A 22,564-nucleotide genomic window follows, 5' to 3' on the forward strand; every position below is an offset into this window, starting at 1 on the left:
CAAACACCTTGAAAAGAAACTCTTTCCCATAGGCTTGTAGTATCTACGACTGCATAAGCAGGTAGCTACCAACAGCTGACAGACATGTTTACATTTGGTTATTGTTATAATGTGTTAATGGGTTGTGTTTCTAAACAGGCAGTATAACCTCCAGTTCTTTAAACAGAAGGTGAGTATCTCTGTTACTGTAGAGCTTTAGCCATGAACTCCTGGGTATTCCTGTTACAGGTAAATGGACAGACAATGTGTGGAACTGAAATAATTCATCGTTATTACAGTTATAGTTTTATTTATGTTATTTAGATGGAAGACGTCACCAACCGGCCTCTCTGGTCCATCTCCAAGGCATGGCTAGTCGATCACCAACCGGTCGTTCTGGTCCATCTCCAAGGCATGGCTAGTCGATCACCAACCGGTCGTTCTGGTCCATCTCCAAGGCATTGCTAGTCGATCACCAACCAGTCGTTCTGGTCCATCTCCAAGGCATGGCTAGTCGATCACCAACCGGTCGTTCTGGTCCATCTCCAAGGCATGGCTAGTCGATCACCAACCGGTCGTTCTGGTCCATCTCCAAGGCATTGCTAGTCGATCACCAACTGGCCGTTCTGGTCCATCTCCAAGGCATTGCTAGTCGATCACCAACCGGCCGCTCTGGTCCATCTCCAAGGCATTGCTAGTCGATCACCAACCGGTCGCTCTGGTCCATCTCCAAGGCATTGCTAGTCGATCACCAACCGGTCGTTCTGGTCCATCTCCAAGGCATTGCTAGTCGATCACCAACAGGTCGTTCTGGTCCATCTCCAAGGCATTGCTAGTCGATCACCAACCGGTCGTTCTGGTCCATGTCCAAGACATTGCTAGTCGATCACCAACCGGCCGTTCTGGTCCATCTCCAAGGCATTGCTAGTCGATCACCAACCGGTCGCTCTGGTCCATCTCTAAGGCATTGCTAGTCGATCACCAACCGGCCTCTCTGGTCCATCTCCAAGGCATTGCTAATCGATCACCAACCGGCCGCTCTGGTCCATCTCCAAGGCATTGCTAGTCGATCACCAACCGGCCGTTCTGGTCCATCTCCAAGGCATTGCTAGTCTATCACCAACTGGTCGTTCTGGTCCATCTCCCAGGCATTGCTAGTCTATCACCAACCGGCCTCTATGGTCCATCTCCAAGGCATTGCTAGTCGATCACCAACCAGCCGCTCTGGTCCATTTCCAAGGCATTGCTAGTCTATCACCAACCGGCCTCTATGGTCCATCTCCAAGGCATTGCTAGTCGATCACCAACCGGTCGTTCTGGTCCATCTCCCAGGCATTGCTAGTCGATCACCAACCGGTCGTTCTGGTCCATCTCCAAGGCATTGCTAGTCGATCACCAACCGGCCGTTCTGGTCCATCTCCAAGGCATTGCTAGTCGATCACCAACCAGCCGTTCTGGTCCATCTCCAAGGCATTGCTAGTCGATCACCAAACATTTCTGTAAAAATAAACAACGATAAAGCCTTACGTTTCTATTTTTCTCTCCGTTTCACACTGTTGGCGGTAGCTGCACTTGAACCAATCAAGTGCACCTATAGGTCTACCGCTGGCCAATCAGATAGCTCAGATCCCCATGTTTGCACAGTTTCCTCGAGCCGTAGACTGTAAAAAGAAACCTTGAAATCACAGCAAAGTTGATACTGTTTAAATGTTTAAAACCACGACTAGAGAGAGACTCAGTGAAAACAGCAAACAGCCGTTCATGTTTAAGTTGTTATTCAGCAATGTCAACAGTCTGTTCAACACTTTTATCAGCCATAAAATGTGCTGCCTACTTCCACTAGCGCTACAACCAGCACTGCAGTTACAATAAGAGTATAGCAAGGTTTCTGATAAGCTTTACGTTGTCATCTTTTTTTTATATGGAGGAATATCTCACTCTCTCTCTGGTCGTAGGAGTAACAACACTAGTTGGTGCACGAGGTAGAAATAACGCAGTGTCTGTCTTGAGTTTCACCGTCAGCTGGAAAAATCTGTCCCCTTTTTATCAGCGGAGAGACGGTGAGTCTCATCGCTGCTCCCTCCCTGCCTCTCCTCAGACGGACCAATCAGATGCAGGCAATCAGTCCAGTCAAAACAAAAGCTAATTATTATGCTCACTCAGTTGACCCTCGCAAGTAATTCAACATATTATCTATTACCAGTGTGTTCATATATCTATATTTTTTTATCTATATTTTTTAATCAGTTACTAAATAGGTGCTACACTCCCTTTCATGGCATTGTACTCTTATAATCCAGAAGAGGACTGGCCACCCCTCATAGCCTGGTTCCTCTCTAGGTTTCTTCCTAGGTTTTGGTCTTTCTAGGGAGTTTTTCCTAGCCACCGTGCTTCTACACAGTGCTTGCTGTTTGGGGTTTTAGGCTGGGGTTTCTGTGCAGCACTTTGACAACTGCTGATGTCAAATGGGCTTTATAAAAGACATTTGATTTAGTACAGTGAATGGCTTTGCTCTGCTCTAGTCTCCAGGGACTCAAGCTGCCTGTTGTAATGTGTTGTTTTACATGACTGAACAAACACTGAAGAGAGGATTGGCAGAGCCTGTTTCTGTCTGCAGCCTTATTACGGCAGATGGAAAGATGACATGACATGTGTAGGCTATGCACTGAGTGACCTGAGCGTGTGTGTGTGTGTGTGTGTGTGTGTGTGTGTGTGTGTGAGAGATACACTGAGTATACAAAACATTAGGAACACCTTCCTAATATTAAGTTGTATCCCCTTTTGCCCTCAGAACAGCCACAATTTGTCGGGGACATGGACTCTACAAGGTGTATAAAGCATTCCACAGTGATGCTGGCCCATGTTGACTCCCAATACGTCCCACTGTTGTGTCAAGTTGGCTGGTTGTCCTTTGGGTGGTGGACCATTCATGATACACACGGGAAACTGTTGAGCGTGAAAAACCCAGCAGCATTGCAGGTCTTGACAAAAAACTGCTGTGCCTGGTATCTACTACCATACCCCGTTCAAAGGCATTTGTCTTGTCCATTCACCCTCTGAATGGCACACATACACAATCCATGTCTCAATGGTTAAAAGTCCTTCTTTAACTTGTCTCCTCCCCTTCATCTACACTGATTGAAGTGGATTTAACAAGTGACATCAATAAGGGATCATAACTTCCACCTGGATTCACCTGGTCAGTCGATGTCATGGAAAGAGCAGGTGTTCTTAATGTTTTGGCTACATGTGTTTAGATTGTGTGATGATGTGTTTTGGCTACATGTGTTTAGAGGTCACAAAAATGAGGTCACAAACATGAAACAAAACGGGCCAGGTCGTAGCTGGATTCTCTACCGACCGTTTACACATTCTCCAAAACATGAACATTGTTGAGTTCTCAAGTTCTGTGATGTAGAAGAAGTTCCTTAGTTCTACTGTGAAACTCTCTCTCTCTCTCTGTACTGCATGTTTAGGAGGAGGAGAGAGTTTCCTCCAGGAATTTACGACCTGAGATAACAGAACCTGGGTGTAGGAGGGAGAGAGAAGGGAATGCCACGCTCTGTACCCGGAAAGGGTCACGTCATGATACTATGTAAATCCCACCTCCCCAAAAATTCTCTCTCTTCTTTGGAGCCTTGAACAAACTGGAACCAGCATTCATTGTCCGTTTGGGACTTTATCAAAAGACTCCCCATTTACTATCAACACATTTACTGTCCAACTCACCGAAATGCTATACTTGACCACTGCTACACACCTTTAGGACAACGTCAGCAAATCAAAGAAGCTGATTGGAGGAACCATGTTGGGCCCGCCCCCCATCTTCATCAACGGGGCTGCCGGAGAGACGGTCAAAAACTTCCAAGGTCCTCGGTGTACACATCCCCGATGAGTTGAAATGGTCAAACCACACAGACACTGTGGTGAAGAAGGCACGGCAGAGACTCTTCAACCTCAGGAGGGTGAAGAAATGCGGCATGTCTCCGAATGGCCTCACAGTTGTCGTGTCTATGGCTATGCTGGATTAAGTGATATGACATGCTATTGGGGCGGCAGGCTAGCCTAGAGGTTAGAGTGTAGAGGCGGCAGGGTAGCCTAGTGGTTAGAGTGTAGAGGTGGCAGGGTAGCCTAGAGGTTAGAGTGTAGAGGCGGCAGGGTAGCCTAGTGGTTAGAGTGTAGAGGTGGCAGGGTAGCCTAGAGGTTAGAGTGTTGGGCTAGTAACCGAAAGGTTGCAAGTTCAAATCCCCTCGCTGACAAGGTACAAATCTGTTGTTCTGCCCCTGAACAGGGCAGTTAACCCACTGTTCCTAGGCCGTCATTGAAAATAAGAATTTGTTCTTAACTGACTTGCCTAGTTAAATAAAGGTAAAATAAAGAAATATTCTATGAATTCCTTTCTCTGTAATTAATATTACTGGATTGAGCTAATCATGTAAATGTAATTAACTAGAAAGTCGGGGAACCACAAAATAATATTTATAGAGCTGTTATCTTCCGAATAAACTCTTAAAGACCTAGTAATATTTTACATCGATAGCAGTCAATATTAATCGTCACCTTATTTCAGTCTCATCTGAAAGTTGTAAATTCTTGATTATCTTCATGAACCCTGGCTAACAAGTTGAATCAGCAATGCAAAATTGGGTTTAATTATTTATTTACTAAATACCTAACTAATCACACAGAATTACACATACACATAATTAATCATTACTTGATTACAAATGACGTCATAAAGGAAAACGTCCCTACCGGGCGGAACAGATATGACAGCTGGTTACACAAAGAAAAGTTTGGGTTTGTGTGAAAGAGCAGGAAGACTTGAGGAACAAAGGGAGAAGCTATGTCTCTATCGGGCCGTAGGCAGCTACTCTATCGTAAATACAGAATCTTATGCATTCTAAATTACCGCCCTTTTGGAAAAGGAAAATGCAATAAATATTTACTCTGAGCTGTGCTTCGGTTGGTTGGTGGTAGATGGAAGGCCGTGTTGCTCAACAGAGTCATTTTGTCCTTTGAAGAGTGTCTCTGGTGGTGAACGGGAAACGTTGTAGTGTTGTCGTTGTGTGTTAGACAGGATACTCTGTCCGTCCTTTCCTAGCCCACGTTTACAGCGGCTGTTGCTAACTCAACGGCTAGGAGGTATCACTTCTGTAGTGAATAATAGTTCAAAGTTCATACCATTCGCAACCAAACCTCACGCTGAGGTTGGCTTCGTTCTGTAGTTATTATCTGAATCCTTCTGACATCAGATCGTCATCCTAATGTACCCGGAACAGGAGTTTACATTTTCATCAAGGCTTTATATAGTGGCGGGAGAAGGGTGTGTTTCATAGTTTATAACCCATGTCTCTTCACAGGGGCGGGCCACTGATTGAGCAGAGCCCTAACCTTATGAAAACCCAAATCTCTCATTTGGAAGCTAAAATTACATTTAATCTTTTCAACAATAATGTTATATTTAAACATTTGAATTGCACAACAATTCCATGTGAATCTGATAACTATAATGTGTAGACTTTCCCAGATACAGTTTAGGTCATACTGTCATCAGTCATAATGTCTCAGATGACAACCGAACTGACATCATATTCATAAATGTACATGTAAATTACCAACGCATATTTTCAACTGGTTCTATTACCTAAATATGGTTCCTTTCATTCCACTTGTTTGATGTTCACAGACTCTCTGTTTAACAAAGGCTATTCAAGAGTCCTTCAGTAGAGTCAAGAGAGAGGGAAGGGAGAAAGGCATTTATGGGGGGGTCATAAACCTTACCCACAGGCCAACGTCATGACACAGTGTTCTACAGGAACACCATCGACACCATCGAGGGTCGGGCTGCATCATGGCCTGGTAAGGCAACTACACCTCCACTCAGTGGTGGTTCTAGCTTGTATGGCTCCCTGGGCGAACATTCTGCACTAACTGTAATTTTTATTCAGAAATCTGGAACGACACAAATAAATAATCATAACATTTAAAACTATTAAATATCGAAAATAAGACTCATATATATTAAAAAGAAGTAACAAAGACAAATAGAAACAGATTTGTGTTGATTTGGCACTCGAGCATCAACACATTACCCATCCCCCCAACACTGTCAACTAAGAGTCAAGACTACATTACCCATCCCCCCAACACTGTCAACTAAGAGTCAAGACTACACTACCCATCCCCCCAACACTGTCAACTAAGAGTCAAGACTACATTACCCATCCCCCCAACACTGTCAACTAAGAGTCAAGACTACACTACCCATCCCCCCAACATGGGTATTATGAATAAATTGTTTTTTATTTGGTAGAATTTCGTAGTGTGACTGATTTTACCAATTACATTAGTACTTTACAAAAGTTAGAGGTGCGCTATTTGATAGATTCCCCCTCTCCCCCTACCTCGGGCTTCCAGTGGGGAGACCTGAGGTCATCATACCCCGCCCATCTCGTACTTCTGAGTGGGAGACCTTCCCAGGCAGTAGCCTGCCTAGCTCACAAACTAGAATCAGGGCGCCACTCCGACAAGGTTAATTGACCCACAGCCCCACACGGTGACATGATATCATTGACGTGACGTGCAAATGTCACCATTCCATTTTTTTGGCCCCCAGCAAGATGTCGCCCTGGACGGCTGCCGATGTCGCCTATACATGGCCCCCAGCAAGATGTCGCCCTGGACGGCTGCCGATGTCGCCTATACATAAATCCGCCAGTGCTGCCGATGACCGCAAGGCGTGCCAGCGGGTGGTACGCTCAGCCGATGGCACAATTGGGTGCTCTCTGCCTGCCCTCCAGGACACCTACAACACCAGGTGTCGCAGGAAGGCCAAGAAGATCATCAAGGACCTCATCCACGCAAGCCACAGCCTGTTCTCCTCGCTTCCATCACGCAGACACAGGTACTGTAGGAGTATCATGGCAAAAACTGTCGGACTGGCCAATTGCTTCTACCTCCAGACCGTCAGGCTGCTGAATAGATGGTCCTCCTGTCTAGCTCCATAATGGGTGGGTCCTCTTTTCTACCTCCATGAATGGTCCTCCTGTCTAGCTCAATGGATGGTCCTCCTGTCTAGCTCCATAATGGATGGTCCTCCTGTCTAGCTCAATGGATGGTCCTCCTGTCTAGCTCCATAATGGATGGTCCTCCTGTCTAGCTCCATAATGGATGGTCCTCCTGTCTAGCTCAATGGATGGTCCTCCTGTCTAGCTCAATGGATGGTCCTCCTGTCTAGCTCCATAATGGATGGTCCTCCTGTCTAGCTCAATGGATGGTCCTCCTGTCTAGCTCAATGGATGGTCCTCCTGTCTAGCTCCATAATGGATGGTCCTCCTGTCTAGCTCAATGGATGGTCCTCCTGTCTAGCTCCATAATGGATGGTCCTCCTGTCTAGCTCCATGGATGGTCCTCCTGTCTAGCTCCATGGATGTTCCTCCTGTCTAGCTCCATGGATGGTCCTCCTGTCTAGCTCCATGGATGGTCCTCCTGTCTAGCTCCATGGATGTTCCTCCTGTCTAGCTCCATGGATGGTCCTCCTGTCTAGATCCATAATTAATGGTCCTCCTGTCTAGCTCCATAATGAATGGTCCTCCTGTCTAGCTCCATAATTAATGGTCCTCCTGTCTACCTCCATAATTAATGGTCCTCCTGTCTACCTCCATAATGAATGGTCATCCTGTCTAGCTCCATAATGAATGTCCTCCTGTCTAGATCCATAATGAATGGTCCTCCTGTCTAGATCCATAATGAATGGTCCTCCTGTCTAGCTCCATAATGAATGGTCCTCCTGTCTAGATCCCTAGTGGATGTTCAACTAGGATTGTTATCAAAACCTATAAACTATTATGTCTTTGGATCAAACTGGTAAAAGAGAGAAGCTTTTATGTCTATGACACCAAGGGGTAACAATTACCCTGTTGGCGTATTATTTCATTATAATCAAATATAGTTATCAGCACTCTCTGGCTAGGGTCTCTCATCTCATCACCCATCAAATTGCTTTTGTCTTCATTATTCACATTTGGTGTGTGTGACGTGAATACCTTTGTGTGTGTATGTGGATGTGTTTAACTACTAAGAATAGTAAACAAACAAAAATTGGACCAACTGGGCATATTTTGTTAGTCCCCACAAGATCAAATGCTATTTCTAGGGGGTTAAGGTTATAGTTAGTTTTTAGGGTTAAAATTATGTTAAGGTTAGGGTTATGAGCTAGGGTTAGGAGCTAGGGGTTCGTTTTAGGGTTAGGAGCTAGGGTTAGGAGCTAGGGTTAGTTTAAGGGTTAGGAGCTAGGTTTAGTTTTAGGGTTAGGAGCTAGGGTTAGTTTTAAGGTTAGGAGCTAGGGTTGGTTTTAGGGTTAGGGTTAGGAACTAGGGTTGATTTTAGGGTTAGGAGCTAGGGTTAGTTTTAGGGTTAGGAGCTATGGTTAGTTTTAGGGTTGGGGTAGAAGCTAGGGTTATGAGCTAGGGTTAGGAGCTAGGGCTAGTTCTAGAGTTAGGGTTAGGAGTTAAGGTTAGTTTCAGGGTTAGGAGCTAGGGTTAGTTTAAGGGTTAGGAGCTAGGGTTAGTTTTAGGGTTAGGAGCTAGGGTTAGTTTTAGAGTTAGGGGTAGAAGCTAGGGTTAGGAGCTAGGGTTAGTGTTAGGAGCTAGGGTTAGGAGCTTGGGTTAGTTTAAGGGTTAGGAGCTAGGGTTAGTTTTAGGGTTAGGGAGCTAGGGTTGATTTTAGGGTTAGGAGCTAGGGTTGGTTTTGGGGTTAGGGGTAGAAGCTAGGTTTAGGAGCTAGGGTTATGAGCTAGGGTTAGTGTTAGGAGCTAGGGTTAGGAGCTTGGGTTAGTTTTAGGGTTAGGAGCTAGGGTTAGGAGCTTGGGTTAGTTTTAGGGTTAGGAGCTAGGTTTAGTTTAAGGGTTAGGGAGCTAGGGTTAGTTTTAGAGTTAGGGGTAGAAGCTAGGTTTGGTTTTAGGGTTAGGGAGCTAGGGTTGGTTTAACGGTTAGGAGCTAGGGTTAGTTTAAGGGTTAGGGAGCTAGGGTTAGTTTTAGGGTTAGGGAGCTAGGGTTGGTTTTAGGGTTAGGAGCTTGGGTTAGTTTTAGGGTTAGGAGCTAGGGTTAGTTTAAGGGTTAGGAGCTAGGGTTAGTTTTAGGGTTAGGGAGCTAGGGTTGGTTTTAGGGTTAGGGTTACGAGCTAGGTTTGGTTTTAGGGTTAGGGGTAGAACCTAGGGTTGGGAGCTAGGGTTAGTTTTAGGGCTAGGGTTAGGAGCTAGGCTTAGGAGCTAGGGTTAGTTTTAGAGTTAGGGTTAGGAGTTAGGGTTAGGAGCTAGGGTTAGGAGCTAGGGTTAGTTTTAGGGTTAGGGTTAGGAGCTAGGGTTGATTTTAGGGTTAGGAGCTAGGGTTAGTTTTAAGGTTAGGGTTAGGAGCTATGGTTAGTTTTAGGGTTGGGGTAGAAGCTAGGGTTATGAGCTAGGGTTAGGCGCTAGGGCTAGTTTTAGAGTTAGGGTTAGGAGTTAAGGTTAGTTTCAGGGTTAGGAGCTAGGGTTATGAGCTAGGGTTAGGAGCTAGGGTTAGGAGCTAGGGCTAGTTTTAGAGTTAGGGTTAGGAGTTAAGGTTAGTTTTAGGGTTAGGGAGCTAGGGTTAGTTTTAGGGTTAGGAGCTAGGGTTAGTTTTAGGGTTAGGAGCTAGGGTTAGTTTTAGGGTTAGGAGCTAGGGTTAGTTTAAGGGTTAGAAGCTAGGGTTAGTTTTAGGGTTAGGGAGCTAGAGTTGGTTTTAGGGTTAGGGTTAGGAGCTAGGGTTAGTTTAAGGGTTGGGAGCTAGGGTTGGTTTTAGAGTTAGGGGTAGAAGCTAGGGTTAGGAGCTAGGGTTAGTGTTAGGAGCTAGGGTTAGGAGCTAGGTTTAGTTTTAGGGTTAGGAGCTAGGGTTAGGAGCTAGTGTTAGTTTTAGAGTTAGGAGCTAGGGTTGGTTTTAGGGTTAGGGAGCTAGGGTTAGTTTTAGGGTTAGGGTTAGGAGTTAGGGTTGATTTTAGGGTTAGGAGCTAGGGTTAGTTTTAGGGTTAGGAGCTATGGTTAGTTTTAGGGTTGGGGTAGAAGCTAGGGTTATGAGCTAGGGTTAGGAGCTAGGGCTAGTTTTAGAGTTAGGGTTAGGAGTTAAGGTTAGTTTCAGGGTTAGGAGCTAGGGTTAGTTTAAGGGTTAGGAGCTAGGGTTAGTTTTAGGGTTAGGAGCTAGGGTTAGTTTTAGAGTTAGGGTTAGGAGCTAGGGTTAATTTTAGGGTTAGGAGCTAGGGTTAGTTTTAGAGTTAGGGGTAGAAGCTAGGGTTAGGAGCTAGGGTTAGTTTTAGGATTAGGGAGCTAGGGTTAGTTTAAGGGTTAGGGGTAGAAGCTAGGGTTAGGAGCTAGGGTTAGTGTTAGGAGCTAGGGTTAGGAGCTTGGGTTAGTTTAAGGGTTAGAAGCTAGGGTTAGTTTTAGGGTTAGGGAGCTAGGGTTGGTTTTGGGGTTAGGGGTAGAAGCTAGGTTTAGGAGCTAGGGTTAGGAGCTAGGGTTAGTGTTAGGGTTAGGAGCTAGGGTTAGGAGCTGGAGTTAGGAGCTAGGGTTAGTTTTAGAGTTAGGGTTAGGAGTTAGGGTTAGGAGCTAGGGTTAGTTTTAAGGTTAGGGTTAGGGGTTAGTGAAAACAGGATTTTGAATGGGACTGAATTGTGTGTCCTCACAAGGTTAGCTGTACAAGACTGTGTGTGTGCCTGCACGTTAGACTGCCTGCCTATGTGTATGGTGTGCTCACCTAGATTCCTTTATAAGTGTGATAAGCCCAGGTGGCGTGCTGTAACTGTGATATGATGTGTGGTTCCTGCCAAGTCCTTATCACTAACCCTGCCAGATGGGCTCTGGTCCAGGACACTAGCATTAAAACAGCTAGCCCCCTATTTCCTATTGGCGCTGGTCAAACGGGGATATCTAGTCAGTTGTACAGCTGAGTGCATTCAACTGAAATGTGTCTTTTGCATTTAACCCAACACCTCTGAATAGTGCACTATGTAGGGAATAGGGTGCCATGAGGCTCTGGTCTGAAGTAGTGAATAGGGTGCCTTAAGGCTCTGGTCTAAAGTAGTGAATAGGGTGCCATAAGGCTCTGGTCTAAAGTAGTGAATAGGGTGCCATAATGCTCTGGTCTAAAGTAGTGAATAGGGTGCCATAAGGCTCTGGTCTAAAGTAGTGAATAGGGTGCCATAAGGCTCTGGTCTAAAGTAGTGAATAGGGTGCCATAATGCTCTGGTCTAAAGTAGTGAATAGGGTGCCATAAGGCTCTGGTCTAAGGTAGTGCACTATGTAGATAATAGGGTGCCATAAGGCCCTGGTCTAAAGTAGTGAATAGGGTGTCATAATGCTCTGGTCTAAAGTAGTGAATAGGGTGCCATAATGCTCTGGTCTAAAGTAGTGAATAGGGTGCCATAAGGCCCTGGTCTAAAGTAGTGAATAGGGTGCCATAAGGCCCTGGTCTAAAGTAGTGAATAGGGTGCCATAATGCTCTGGTCTAAAGTAGTGAATAGGGTGCCATAATGCTCTGGTCTAAAGTAGTGAATAGGGTGCCATAATGCTCTGGTCTAAAGTAGTGAATAGGGTGCCATAATGCTCCTGTCTAAAGTAGTGAATAGGGTGCCATAATGATCTGGTCTATAGTAGTGCACTATGTAGTGAATAGGGTGCCATAAGGCTCTGGTCTAAAGTAGTGAATAGGGTGCCATAAGGTTCTGGTCTAAAGTACTGCACTATGCAGGGAATAGGGTGCCAGCCCTGGTCTGAAGTACTGCACTATGCAGGGAATAGGGTGCCAGCCCTGGTCTGAAGTACTGCACTATGCAGGGAATAGGGTGCCAGCCCTGGTCTGAAGTACTGCACTATGCAGGGAATAGGGTGCCAGCCCTGGTCTGAAGTACTGCACTATGCAGGGAATAGGGTGCCAGCCCTGGTCTGAAGTACTGCACTATGCAGGGAATAGGGTGCCATTTGAATGGTGCGGCTGTTGAACAAGTTGAGGAGACTAAATTACTTGGCGTTACCTTAGATTGTAAACTGTCATGGTAAAAACATATAGATTCAATGGTTGTAATGATGGGGAGAGGCCTGTCTGTAATAAAGAGATGCTCTGCTTTTTTGACTCCACAAAGCAAGTCCTGCAGCCTCTAGTTTTATCTTATCTTGATTACTGTCCAGCCCTGTGGTTGAGGGCTACAAGGAAAGACATAGTTCAGCTGCAGCTGGCCCAGAACAGAGCGGCACATCTTGCTCTTCAGTTTAATCAGAGGACTGATATAAATACTATGCATGCCAGTCTCTCTTGGCTGAGAGTTGAGGAGAGACTGACTGCATCACTTCTTATTTTTATAAGAAACATTGTGTTGAAAATCCCTAATAGTTTGCATCGTCAACTTCCACACAGCTCTGACACACACACTTATCCCACCAGACATGCCACCAGGGGTCTTTTCACAGTCCCCAAATCCAGAACAAATTCAAGAAAGCGTACAGTATTATATAGAGCCATTATTGCATCGAACTCCCTTCCATCTCATATTGCTCAAATGAACAGCAAACCTGGTTTCAAAAAACAGATAAAGCAACACCTCACGGCACAATGCCTCTCCCCTATTGGACCTAGATAGTGTGTGTATGCATTGATATGTAGGCTACGTGTGACTTTAAAAAATGTATGTAGTTCTGTCCTTGAGCTGTTGTCTATTAAATGTTCTGTATTGTGTTTCATGTTGTATGTGGGGCGGCAGGGTAGCCTAGTGGTTAGAGTGTTGGACTAGTAACCGAAAGGTTGCAAGTTCGAATCCCCGAGCTGACAAGGTACAAATCTGTCGTTCTGCCCCTGAACAGGCAGTTAACCCACTGTTCCTAGGCCGTCATTGAAAATAAGAATTTGTTCTTAACTGACTTGCCTAGTAAAATAAAGGTAAAATTAAAATTAAATTTTTTTCTGTGTTCTGTGTGAACCCCAGGAAGAGTAGCTGCTGCTTTGGCAACAGCTAATAGGGATCCTAATAAAATATCAGCAATAGCAAATACCGTTTGTGACGCCTCTGGTCCAGGACATCAGACCTATAACCTACCTCCATACTGACAATAACTCAATGGACTTCATACATTTCTGTCCGTGTTTTGTTCTAATAATAGACAGAGGTAGAAGATGACTTCACACCTTCAACATAGTTTTTTCCCCAGATGTATCTGACTGCCTGCTAACGGAACTCACATCTAAACTTACATAGGCTGTTTCATAGAAACTCATAATGTAGGCCAGGAATTCTGTCTCCTGACTGATGACTGACTAATGCAGGTTAGCCAGACCTGCTATCTCCTGACTGACTGACTGACTGACTGGCTGACTGACTGACTGATGCTGGTTGACGCAGGTTAGCCAGATCTGCTGTCTTCTGACTGACTAACTGATGCTGGTTGATGCAGGTTAGTCAGACCTGCTATCTCCTGACTGACTGACTGACTGATGCTGGTTGACGCAGGTTAGCCAGATCTGCTATCTCCTGACTGACTAACTGATGCTGGTTGACGCAGGTTAGCCAGATCTGCTATCTCCTGACTGACTAACTGATGCTGGTTGACGTAGGTTAGCCAGGCCTGCTGTCTCCTGACTAACTGATGCTGGTTGACGCAGGTCAGCCAGGCCTGCTGTCTCCTGACTAACTGATGCTGGTTGATGCAGGTTAGCCAGGCCTGCTGTCTCCTGACTAACCGATGCTGGTTGATGCAGGTTAGTCAGACCTGCTATCTCCTGACTGACTGACTGATGCTGGTTGACGCAGGTCAGCCAGGCCTGCTGTCTCCTGACTAACTGATGCTGGTTGACGCAGGTTAGTCAGACCTGCTATCTCCTGACTGACTAACTGATGCTGGTTGACGCAGGTCAGCCAGGCCTGCTGTCTCCTGACTAACTGATGCTGGTTGATGCTGGTTGATGCAGGTTAGAAGGCAATTGTGTTTCTAAATGAGTGTATTTGTTGAAGTACTTTTAGTGTCTGTTTTTATTTATTTGTTTCTCTTTCTCTCTCTCTCTCTCTCTCTCTCTCTCTCTCTCTCTCTCTTTCTCTCTTTTCTCTCTCTCTCTCTCTCTTCTCTCTCTCTCCTCTCTCTCTTCTCTCTCTTCTCTCTCTCTCTCTCTCTCTTCTCTCTCGCCTCTCCTATAGAAACACAAGGTGGACTTGTTCTACAAGTTGCGTCACGTGATGAATGAGCTGTTTGACCTTCGGAGACAGATGCTGTCTGGTCACCTGACCCAGGATCAGTTCAGAGATGTCAAGAAACACATCACAGTCCGCCTGGACTGGGGCAACGAGTGAGTTCACTTACAGTACCCTTCTGTTATACTGTAGTGACTGTAGGTCATACTGTAGGTAATACTGTAGTGACTGTAGGTAATACTGTAGTGACTGTAGGTCATACTGTAGGTAATACTGTAGTGACTGTAGGTAATACTGTAGGTAATACTGTAGTGACTGTAGGTAAAACTGTAGTGACTGTAGGTAATACTGTAGTGACTGTAGGTAATACTGTAGTTACTGTAGGTAATACTGAAGTGACTGTAGGTAATACTGTAGTTACTGTAGGTAATACTGTAGAGACTGTAGGTAATACTGTAGTGACTGTAGGTAATACTGTAGGTAATACTGTAGTGACTGTAGGTAATACTGTAGTGACTGTAGGTAATACTGTAGTGACTGTATGTAATACTGTAATGACTGTAGGTAATGCTGTAGTGACTTTAGGTAATACTGTAGGTAATACTGTAGGTAATAATGTAGGTAATACTGTAGGTAATACTGTAGTGACTGTAGGTAATACTGTAGTGACTGTAGGTAATACTGTAGTGACTGTAGGTAATGCTGTAGGAAATACTGTAGTGACTGTAGGTAATACTGTAGGTAATACTGTAGGTAATACTGTAGTGACTGTAGGTAATACTGTAGGTAATACTGTAGTGACTGTAGGTAATACTGTAGTTACTGTAGGAAATACTGTAGAGACTGTAGGTAATACTGTAGTGACTGTAGGTAATACTGTAGTTACTGTAGGTAATACTGTGGTGACTGTAGGTAATACTGTAGTGACTGTAGGTAATACTGTAGAGACTGTAGGTAATACTGTAGTGACTGTAGTTACTGTAGTGACTGTAGTTACTGTAGGTAATACTGTAGTGACTGTAGGTAATACTGTAGTGACTGTAGGTAATACTGTAGAGACTGTAGGTAATACTGTAGTGACTGTAGTTACTGTAGGTAATACTGTAGTGACTGTAGGTAATACTGTAGAGACTGTAGGTAATACTGTATGTAATACTGTAGTGACTGTAGGTAATACTGTAGATAATACTGTAGGTAATACTGTAGGTAATACTGTAGTGACTGTAGGTAATACTGTAGTGACTGTAGGTAATGCTGTAGGTAATACTGTAGGAAATACTGTAGTGACTGTAGGTAATACTGTAGTGACTGTAGGTAATGCTGTAGGTAATACTGTAGTGACTGTAGGTAATGCTGTAGGTAATACTGTAGTGACTGTAGGTAATGCTGTAGTGACTGTAGGTAATACTGTAGTGACTGTAGGAAATACTGCAGTGCCTGTAGGCAATACTGTAGTGACTGTAGGTAATACTGTAGGTAATACTGTAGTGACTGTAGGTAATACTGTAGTGACTGTAGGTAATACTGTAGTGACTGTAGGTAATACTGTAGTTACTGTAGGTAATACTGTAGTGACTGTCGGTAATGCTGTAGGTAATACTGTAGGAAATACTGTAGTGACTGTAGGTAATACTGTAGTGACTGTAGGTAATGCTGTAGTGACTGTAGGTAATGCTGTAGTGACTGTAGGTAATACTGTAGTGACTGTAGGAAATACTGCAGTGACTGTAGGCAATACTGTAGTGACTGTAGGTAATACTGTAGTGACTGTAGGTAATACTGTAGTGACTGTAGGTAATACTGTAGGTAATGGTGTAGTGACTGTAGGTAATACTGTAGTCACTGTAGGCAATACTGTAGGAAATACTGTAGGTAATGCTGTAGTGACTGTAGGTAATACTGTAGTGACTGTAGGTAATACTGTAGTGACTGTATGTAATACTGTAGTGACTGTAGGTAATACTGTAGGTAATACTGTAGTGACTGTAGGTAATACTGTAGGTAATACTGTAGTGACTGTAGGTAATACTGTAGGTAATACTGTAGTGACTGTAGGTAATACTGTAGAGACTGTAGGTAATACTGTAGTGACTGTAGGTAATACTGTAGGTGATACTGTAGTGACTGTTGGTAATACTGTAGGTAATACTGTAGTGACTGTAGGTAATACTGTATTGACTGTAGGTTATACTGTAGTGACTGTAGGTAATACTGTAGGTAATACTGTAGTGACTGTTGGTAATACTGTAGTGACTGTAGGTAATACTGTATTGACTGTAGGTTATACTGTAGTGACTGTAGGTAATACTGTAGGTAATACTGTAGTGACTCTAGGTAATACTGTAGTGACTGTAGGTAATACTGTAGTGACTGTAGGTAATACTGTAGTGACTGTAGGTAATACTGTAGTGACTGTAGGTAATACTGTAGTGACTGTAGGTAATGCTGTAGTGACTGTAGGTAATGCTGTAGTGACTGTAGGTAATACTGTAGTGACTGTAGGAAATACTGCAGTGACTGTAGGCAATACTGTAGTGACTGTAGGTAATACTGTAGTGACTGTAGGTAATACTGTAGTGACTGTAGGTAATACTGTAGGTAATGGTGTAGTGACTGTAGGTAATACTGTAGTCACTGTAGGCAATACTGTAGGAAATACTGTAGGTAATGCTGTAGTGACTGTAGGTAATACTGTAGTGGCTGTAGGTAATACTGTAGTGACTGTATGTAATACTGTAGTGACTGTAGGTAATACTGTAGGTAATACTGTAGTGACTGTAGGTAATACTGTAGGTAATACTGTAGTGACTGTAGGTAATACTGTAGGTAATACTGTAGTGACTGTAGGTAATACTGTAGAGACTGTAGGTAATACTGTAGTGACTGTAGGTAATACTGTAGGTGATACTGTAGTGACTGTTGGTAATACTGTAGGTAATACTGTAGTGACTGTAGGTAATACTGTATTGACTGTAGGTTATACTGTAGTGACTGTAGGTAATACTGTAGGTAATACTGTAGTGACTGTTGGTAATACTGTAGTGACTGTAGGTAATACTGTATTGACTGTAGGTTATACTGTAGTGACTGTAGGTAATACTGTAGGTAATACTGTAGTGACTCTAGGTAATACTGTAGGTAATACTGTAGTGACTGCAGGTAATACTGTAGTGACTGTAGGTAATACTGTAGTGACTGTATGTAATACTGTAATGACTGTAGGTAATGCTGTAGTGACTTTAGGTAATACTGTAGGTAATACTGTAGGTAATAATGTAGGTAATACTGTAGGTAATACTGTAGTGACTGTAGGTAATACTGTAGTGACTGTAGGTAATACTGTAGTGACTGTAGGTAATACTGTAGGAAATACTGTAGTGACTGTAGGTAATACTGTAGGTAATACTGTAGGTAATACTGTAGTGACTGTAGGTAATACTGTAGGTAATACTGTAGTGACTGTAGGTAATACTGTAGTTACTGTAGGAAATACTGTAGAGACTGTAGGTAATACTGTAGTGACTGTAGGTAATACTGTAGTTACTGTAGGTAATACTGTGGTGACTGTAGGTAATACTGTAGTGACTGTAGGTAATACTGTAGAGACTGTAGGTAATACTGTAGTGACTGTAGTTACTGTAGTGACTGTAGTTACTGTAGGTAATACTGTAGTGACTGTAGGTAATACTGTAGTGACTGTAGGTAATACTGTAGAGGCTGTAGGTAATACTGTAGTGACTGTAGTTACTGTAGGTAATACTGTAGAGACTGTAGGTAATACTGTAGAGACTGTAGGTAATACTGTATGTAATACTGTAGTGACTGTAGGTAATACTGTAGTGACTGTAGGTAATGCTGTAGGTAATACTGTAGGAAATACTGTAGTGACTGTAGGTCATACTGTAGTGACTGTAGGTAATGCTGTAGGTAATACTGTAGTGACTGTAGGTAATGCTGTAGGTAATACTGTAGTGACTGTAGGTAATGCTGTAGTGACTGTAGGTAATGCTGTAGTGACTGTAGGTAATACTGTAGTGACTGTAGGAAATACTGCAGTGCCTGTAGGCAATACTGTAGTGACTGTAGGTAATACTGTAGTTAATACTGTAGTGACTGTAGGTAATACTGTAGTGACTGTAGGTAATACTGTAGTGACTGTAGGTAATACTGTAGTTACTGTAGGTAATACTGTAGTGACTGTCGGTAATGCTGTAGGTAATACTGTAGGAAATACTGTAGTGACTGTAGGTAATACTGTAGTGACTGTAGGTAATGCTGTAGTGACTGTAGGTAATGCTGTAGTGACTGTAGGTAATACTGTAGTGACTGTAGGAAATACTGCAGTGACTGTAGGCAATACTGTAGTGACTGTAGGTAATACTGTAGTGACTGTAGGTAATACTGTAGTGACTGTAGGTAATACTGTAGGTAATGGTGTAGTGACTGTAGGTAATACTGTAGTCACTGTAGGCAATACTGTAGGAAATACTGTAGGTAATGCTGTAGTGACTGTAGGTAATACTGTAGTGACTGTAGGTAATACTGTAGTGACTGTATGTAATACTGTAGTGACTGTAGGTAATACTGTAGGTAATACTGTAGTGACTGTAGGTAATACTGTAGTGACTGTAGGTAATACTGTAGGTAATACTGTAGTGACTGTAGGTAATACTGTAGGTAATACTGTAGTGACTGTAGGTAATACTGTAGAGACTGTAGGTAATACTGTAGTGACTGTAGGTTATACTGTAGAGACTGTAGGTAATACTTTAGGTGATACTGTAGTGACTGTAGGTAATACTGTATTGACTGTAGGTTATACTGTAGTGACTGTAGGTAATACTGTAGGTAATACTGTAGTGACTGTTGGTAATACTGTAGGTAATACTGTAGTGACTGTAGGTAATACTGTATTGACTGTAGGTTATACTGTAGTGACTGTAGGTAATACTGTAGTGACTCTAGGTAATACTGTAGTGACTGTAGGTAATACTGTAGTGACTGTTGGTAATGCTGTAGGTAATACTGTAGGAAATACTGTAGTGACTGTATGTAATACTGTAGTGACTGTAGGTAATACTGTAGGTAATACTGTAGTGACTGTAGGTAATACTGTAGATAATACTGTAGGTAATAGTGTAGGTAATACTGTAGGTAATACTGTAGGTAATACTGTAGTGACTGTAGGTAATACTGTAGTGACTGTAGGTAATACTGTAGGTAATACTGTAGTGACTGTAGGTAATACTGTAGTGACTGTAGGTAATACTGTATGTAATACTGTAGTGACTGTAGGTAATACTGTAGTGACTGTAGGTAATACTGTAGGTAATACTGTAGTGACTGTAGGTAATAGTGTAGTGACTGTAGGTAATACTGTAGTCACTGTAGGTAATACTGTAGTGACTGTAGGTAATACTGTAGTGACTGTAGGTAATACTGTAGGTAATACTGTAGGTAATACTGTAGTGACTGTAGGTAATACTGTAGTGACTGTAGGTAATACTGTAGGTAATACTGTAGTGACTGTAGGTAATACTGTAGATAATACTGTAGTGACTGTAGGTAATACTGTAGTGACTGTAGGTAATACTGTAGGTAATACTGTAGTGACTGTATGTAATACTGTAGGTAATACTGTAGTGACTGTAGGTAATACTGTATGTAATACTGTAGTGACTGTAGGTAACACTACAACACAGTGACTGTAGGTAATACTGTAGGTAATACTGTAGTGAATGTATGTCACACTACAACACAGTAACTGGGGTGGAGTGTCTAATGAGTGTGTCAGGTTAGCACACAGACACAAACACACACACACATGAGGTAATGTCAACAGCCAAAATCTCCATAAGCCTCTTTCGTATCCTCACAGACAAAACGCTGTTAAAGTCATGTTTACTACGAAAATCCCCTGGCTTATCTGTCTGGTTTCTCACAAAAGAAAGGCCCCTATTTGTTATTTGTCAGCACACTTTGAAAACGTATAGCAGCAGACATCTATTGCAATGCTCTCAATTACTATTTATTTACAAGATAATTACAAACGAATGGATGTAAACAGTGCTATCAGTTAATTCATTTGGAAAATAAATATTTGTAAGGGTACATCAGTTTCAGTAGACGACCGTGCCATACATACCCTGATAGGAGATAAGTAACGGACAACAAAATCTCTACTGCTATTTTCACTCACTGTCACGGCCTGACCATAGATCCATTTTTATGTCTCTGTTTTAGTCTGGTCAGGGCGGGAGTTGGGGTGGGTCAGGGCGTGAGTTGGGGTGGGTCAGGGCGTGAGTTGGGGTGGTCAGGGCGTGGTCAGGGCGTGGTCAGGGCGTGAGTTGGGGTGGGTCAGGGCGTGAGTTGGGGTGGTCAGGGCGTGAGTTGGGGTGGTCAGGGCGTGAGTTGGGGTGGTCAGGGCGTGAGTTGGGGTGGTCAAGGCGTGAGTTGGGGTGGGTCAGGGCGTGAGTTGGGGTGGGTCAGGGCGTGAGTTGGGGTGGGTCAGGGCGTGAGTTGGGGTGGGTCAGGGCGTGAGTTGGGGTGGGTCAGGGTGTGAGTTGGGGTGGGTCAGGGCGTGAGTTGGGGTGGTCAGGGCGTGAGTTGGGGTGGTCAGGGCGTGAGTTGGGGTGGTCAGGGCGTGGGTTGGGGTGGGTCAGGGCGTGAGTTGGGGTGGTCAGGGCGTGAGTTGGGGTGGTCAGGGCGTGAGTTGGGGTGGGTCAGGGCGTGAGTTGGGGTGGTCAGGGCGTGAGTTGGGGTGGTCAGGGCGTGAGTTGGAGTGGTCAGGGCGTGAGTTGGGGTGGTCAGGGCGTGAGTTGGGGTGGGTCAGGGCGTGAGTTGGGGTGGGTCAGGGCGTGAGTTGGGGTGGTCAGGGCGTGAGTTGGGGTGGGTCAGGGCGTGAGTTGGGGTGGGTCAGAGCCTGAGTTGGGGTGGTCAGGGCGTGAGTTGGGGTGGTCAGGGCGTGAGTTGGGGTGGTCAGGGCGTGAGTTGGGGTGGGTCAGGGCGTGAGTTGGGGTGGTCAGGGCGTGAGTTGGGGTGGGTCAGGGCGTGAGTTGGGGTGGTCAGGGCGTGAGTTGGGGTCGTCAGGGCGTGAGTTGGGGTGGTCAGGGCGTGAGTTGGGGTGGGTCAGGGCGTGAGTTGGGGTGGGTCAGGGCGTGAGTTGGGGTGGGTCAGGGCGTGAGTTGGGGTGGTCAGGGCGTGAGTTGGGGTGGGTCAGGGCGTGAGTTGGGGTGGGTCAGGGCGTGAGTTGGGGTGGTCAGGGCGTGAGTTGGGGTGGGCATTCTATGTTTTGTAGTCTAGGTTTTGTATTTCTATGTGTTTGGTATGTGTATGCTTCCCAATCAGAGGCAGATGGTAATCGTTGTCTCTGATTAAGAACCATACTTAGGCAGCCTGTTTTCCCACTATGGGTTGTGGGTAGTTATTTTCTGTTTTGTGTGTTTTGCACCTGACGGAGCTGTTTCGGTTGTTTATTTTGTTCCTTATTGTATTTAGTGTTCAGTTTATTAAAATAATGATGAACACTTACCACGCTGCATCTTGGTCCTCACCTTCTTGCAGCAACCGTCGTTACACTCACATCTACGGTAGCTGAGGTTAAATAGTTATACATACAGTACCAGTTGAAAGTTTGGACACACCTACTCATTCAAGAGTTTTTTTTAATTTATTTTTTTACTATTTTCTACGTTGTAAAATAATAGTGAAGACATCAAAACTATGAAATAACACATATGGAATCATGTAGAAACCAAAAAACTGTTTAATAAATCAAAATATATTTTATATTCTTCAAAGTAGCCACCATTTGCCTTGATTCCAGCTTTGCACACTCTTGGCATTCTCTCAACAAACTTCACCTGGAATTCTTCTCCAACAGTCTCGAAGGAGTTCCCACATATGCTGAGCACTTCACTCTGCGGTCCAACTCATCCCAAACCATCTCAAATGGGTTGAGGTTGGGGGATTGTGGAGGCCAGGTCATCTGATGCAGCACTCCATCACTCTCCTTATTAGTATTATAGCCCTTACACAGCCTGGAGGTGTTTTGGGTCATTGTCCTGTTGAAAAACAAATGATAGTCCCACTGAGCCCAAACCAGATGGGATGGTGTATCGCTGCAGAATGCTGTGGAAACAATGCTGGTTAAGTGTGCCTTGAGTTCTAAATAAATCACTGACAGTGTTACCAGCAAAGCACCATCACACCTCCTCCTCCATGCTTCACGGTGGGAACCACATATGCGGAGATCATCCGTTCACCTTCTACGTGTCTCACAAAGACACACATTTGGACTCGTGTTTCTTGGCCCAAGCAAGTCTCTTCTTATTATTGGTGTCCTTTAGTAGTGGTTTCTTTGCAGCAATTCGACCATGAAGGCCTGATTCACACAGTCTCC

General features: G+C 44.1%; 1 protein-coding gene across 1 annotated transcript in view; it reads left to right on the top strand.

The window, feature by feature from the left end:
* The window catches only part of LOC115127406 (dedicator of cytokinesis protein 3-like), a 311,415-nt gene that overhangs the window by 131,644 nt on the left and 157,207 nt on the right, over positions 1-22,564 (top strand). The window contains 1 exon segment of the mRNA XM_065000744.1: positions 14,170-14,318. Within this exon segment, the coding sequence (XP_064856816.1) occupies positions 14,170-14,318 (149 nt within the window).

This window comes from Oncorhynchus nerka, linkage group LG15 (assembly GCF_034236695.1).
Source record: "Oncorhynchus nerka isolate Pitt River linkage group LG15, Oner_Uvic_2.0, whole genome shotgun sequence".
Taxonomy (NCBI): domain Eukaryota; kingdom Metazoa; phylum Chordata; class Actinopteri; order Salmoniformes; family Salmonidae; genus Oncorhynchus; species Oncorhynchus nerka.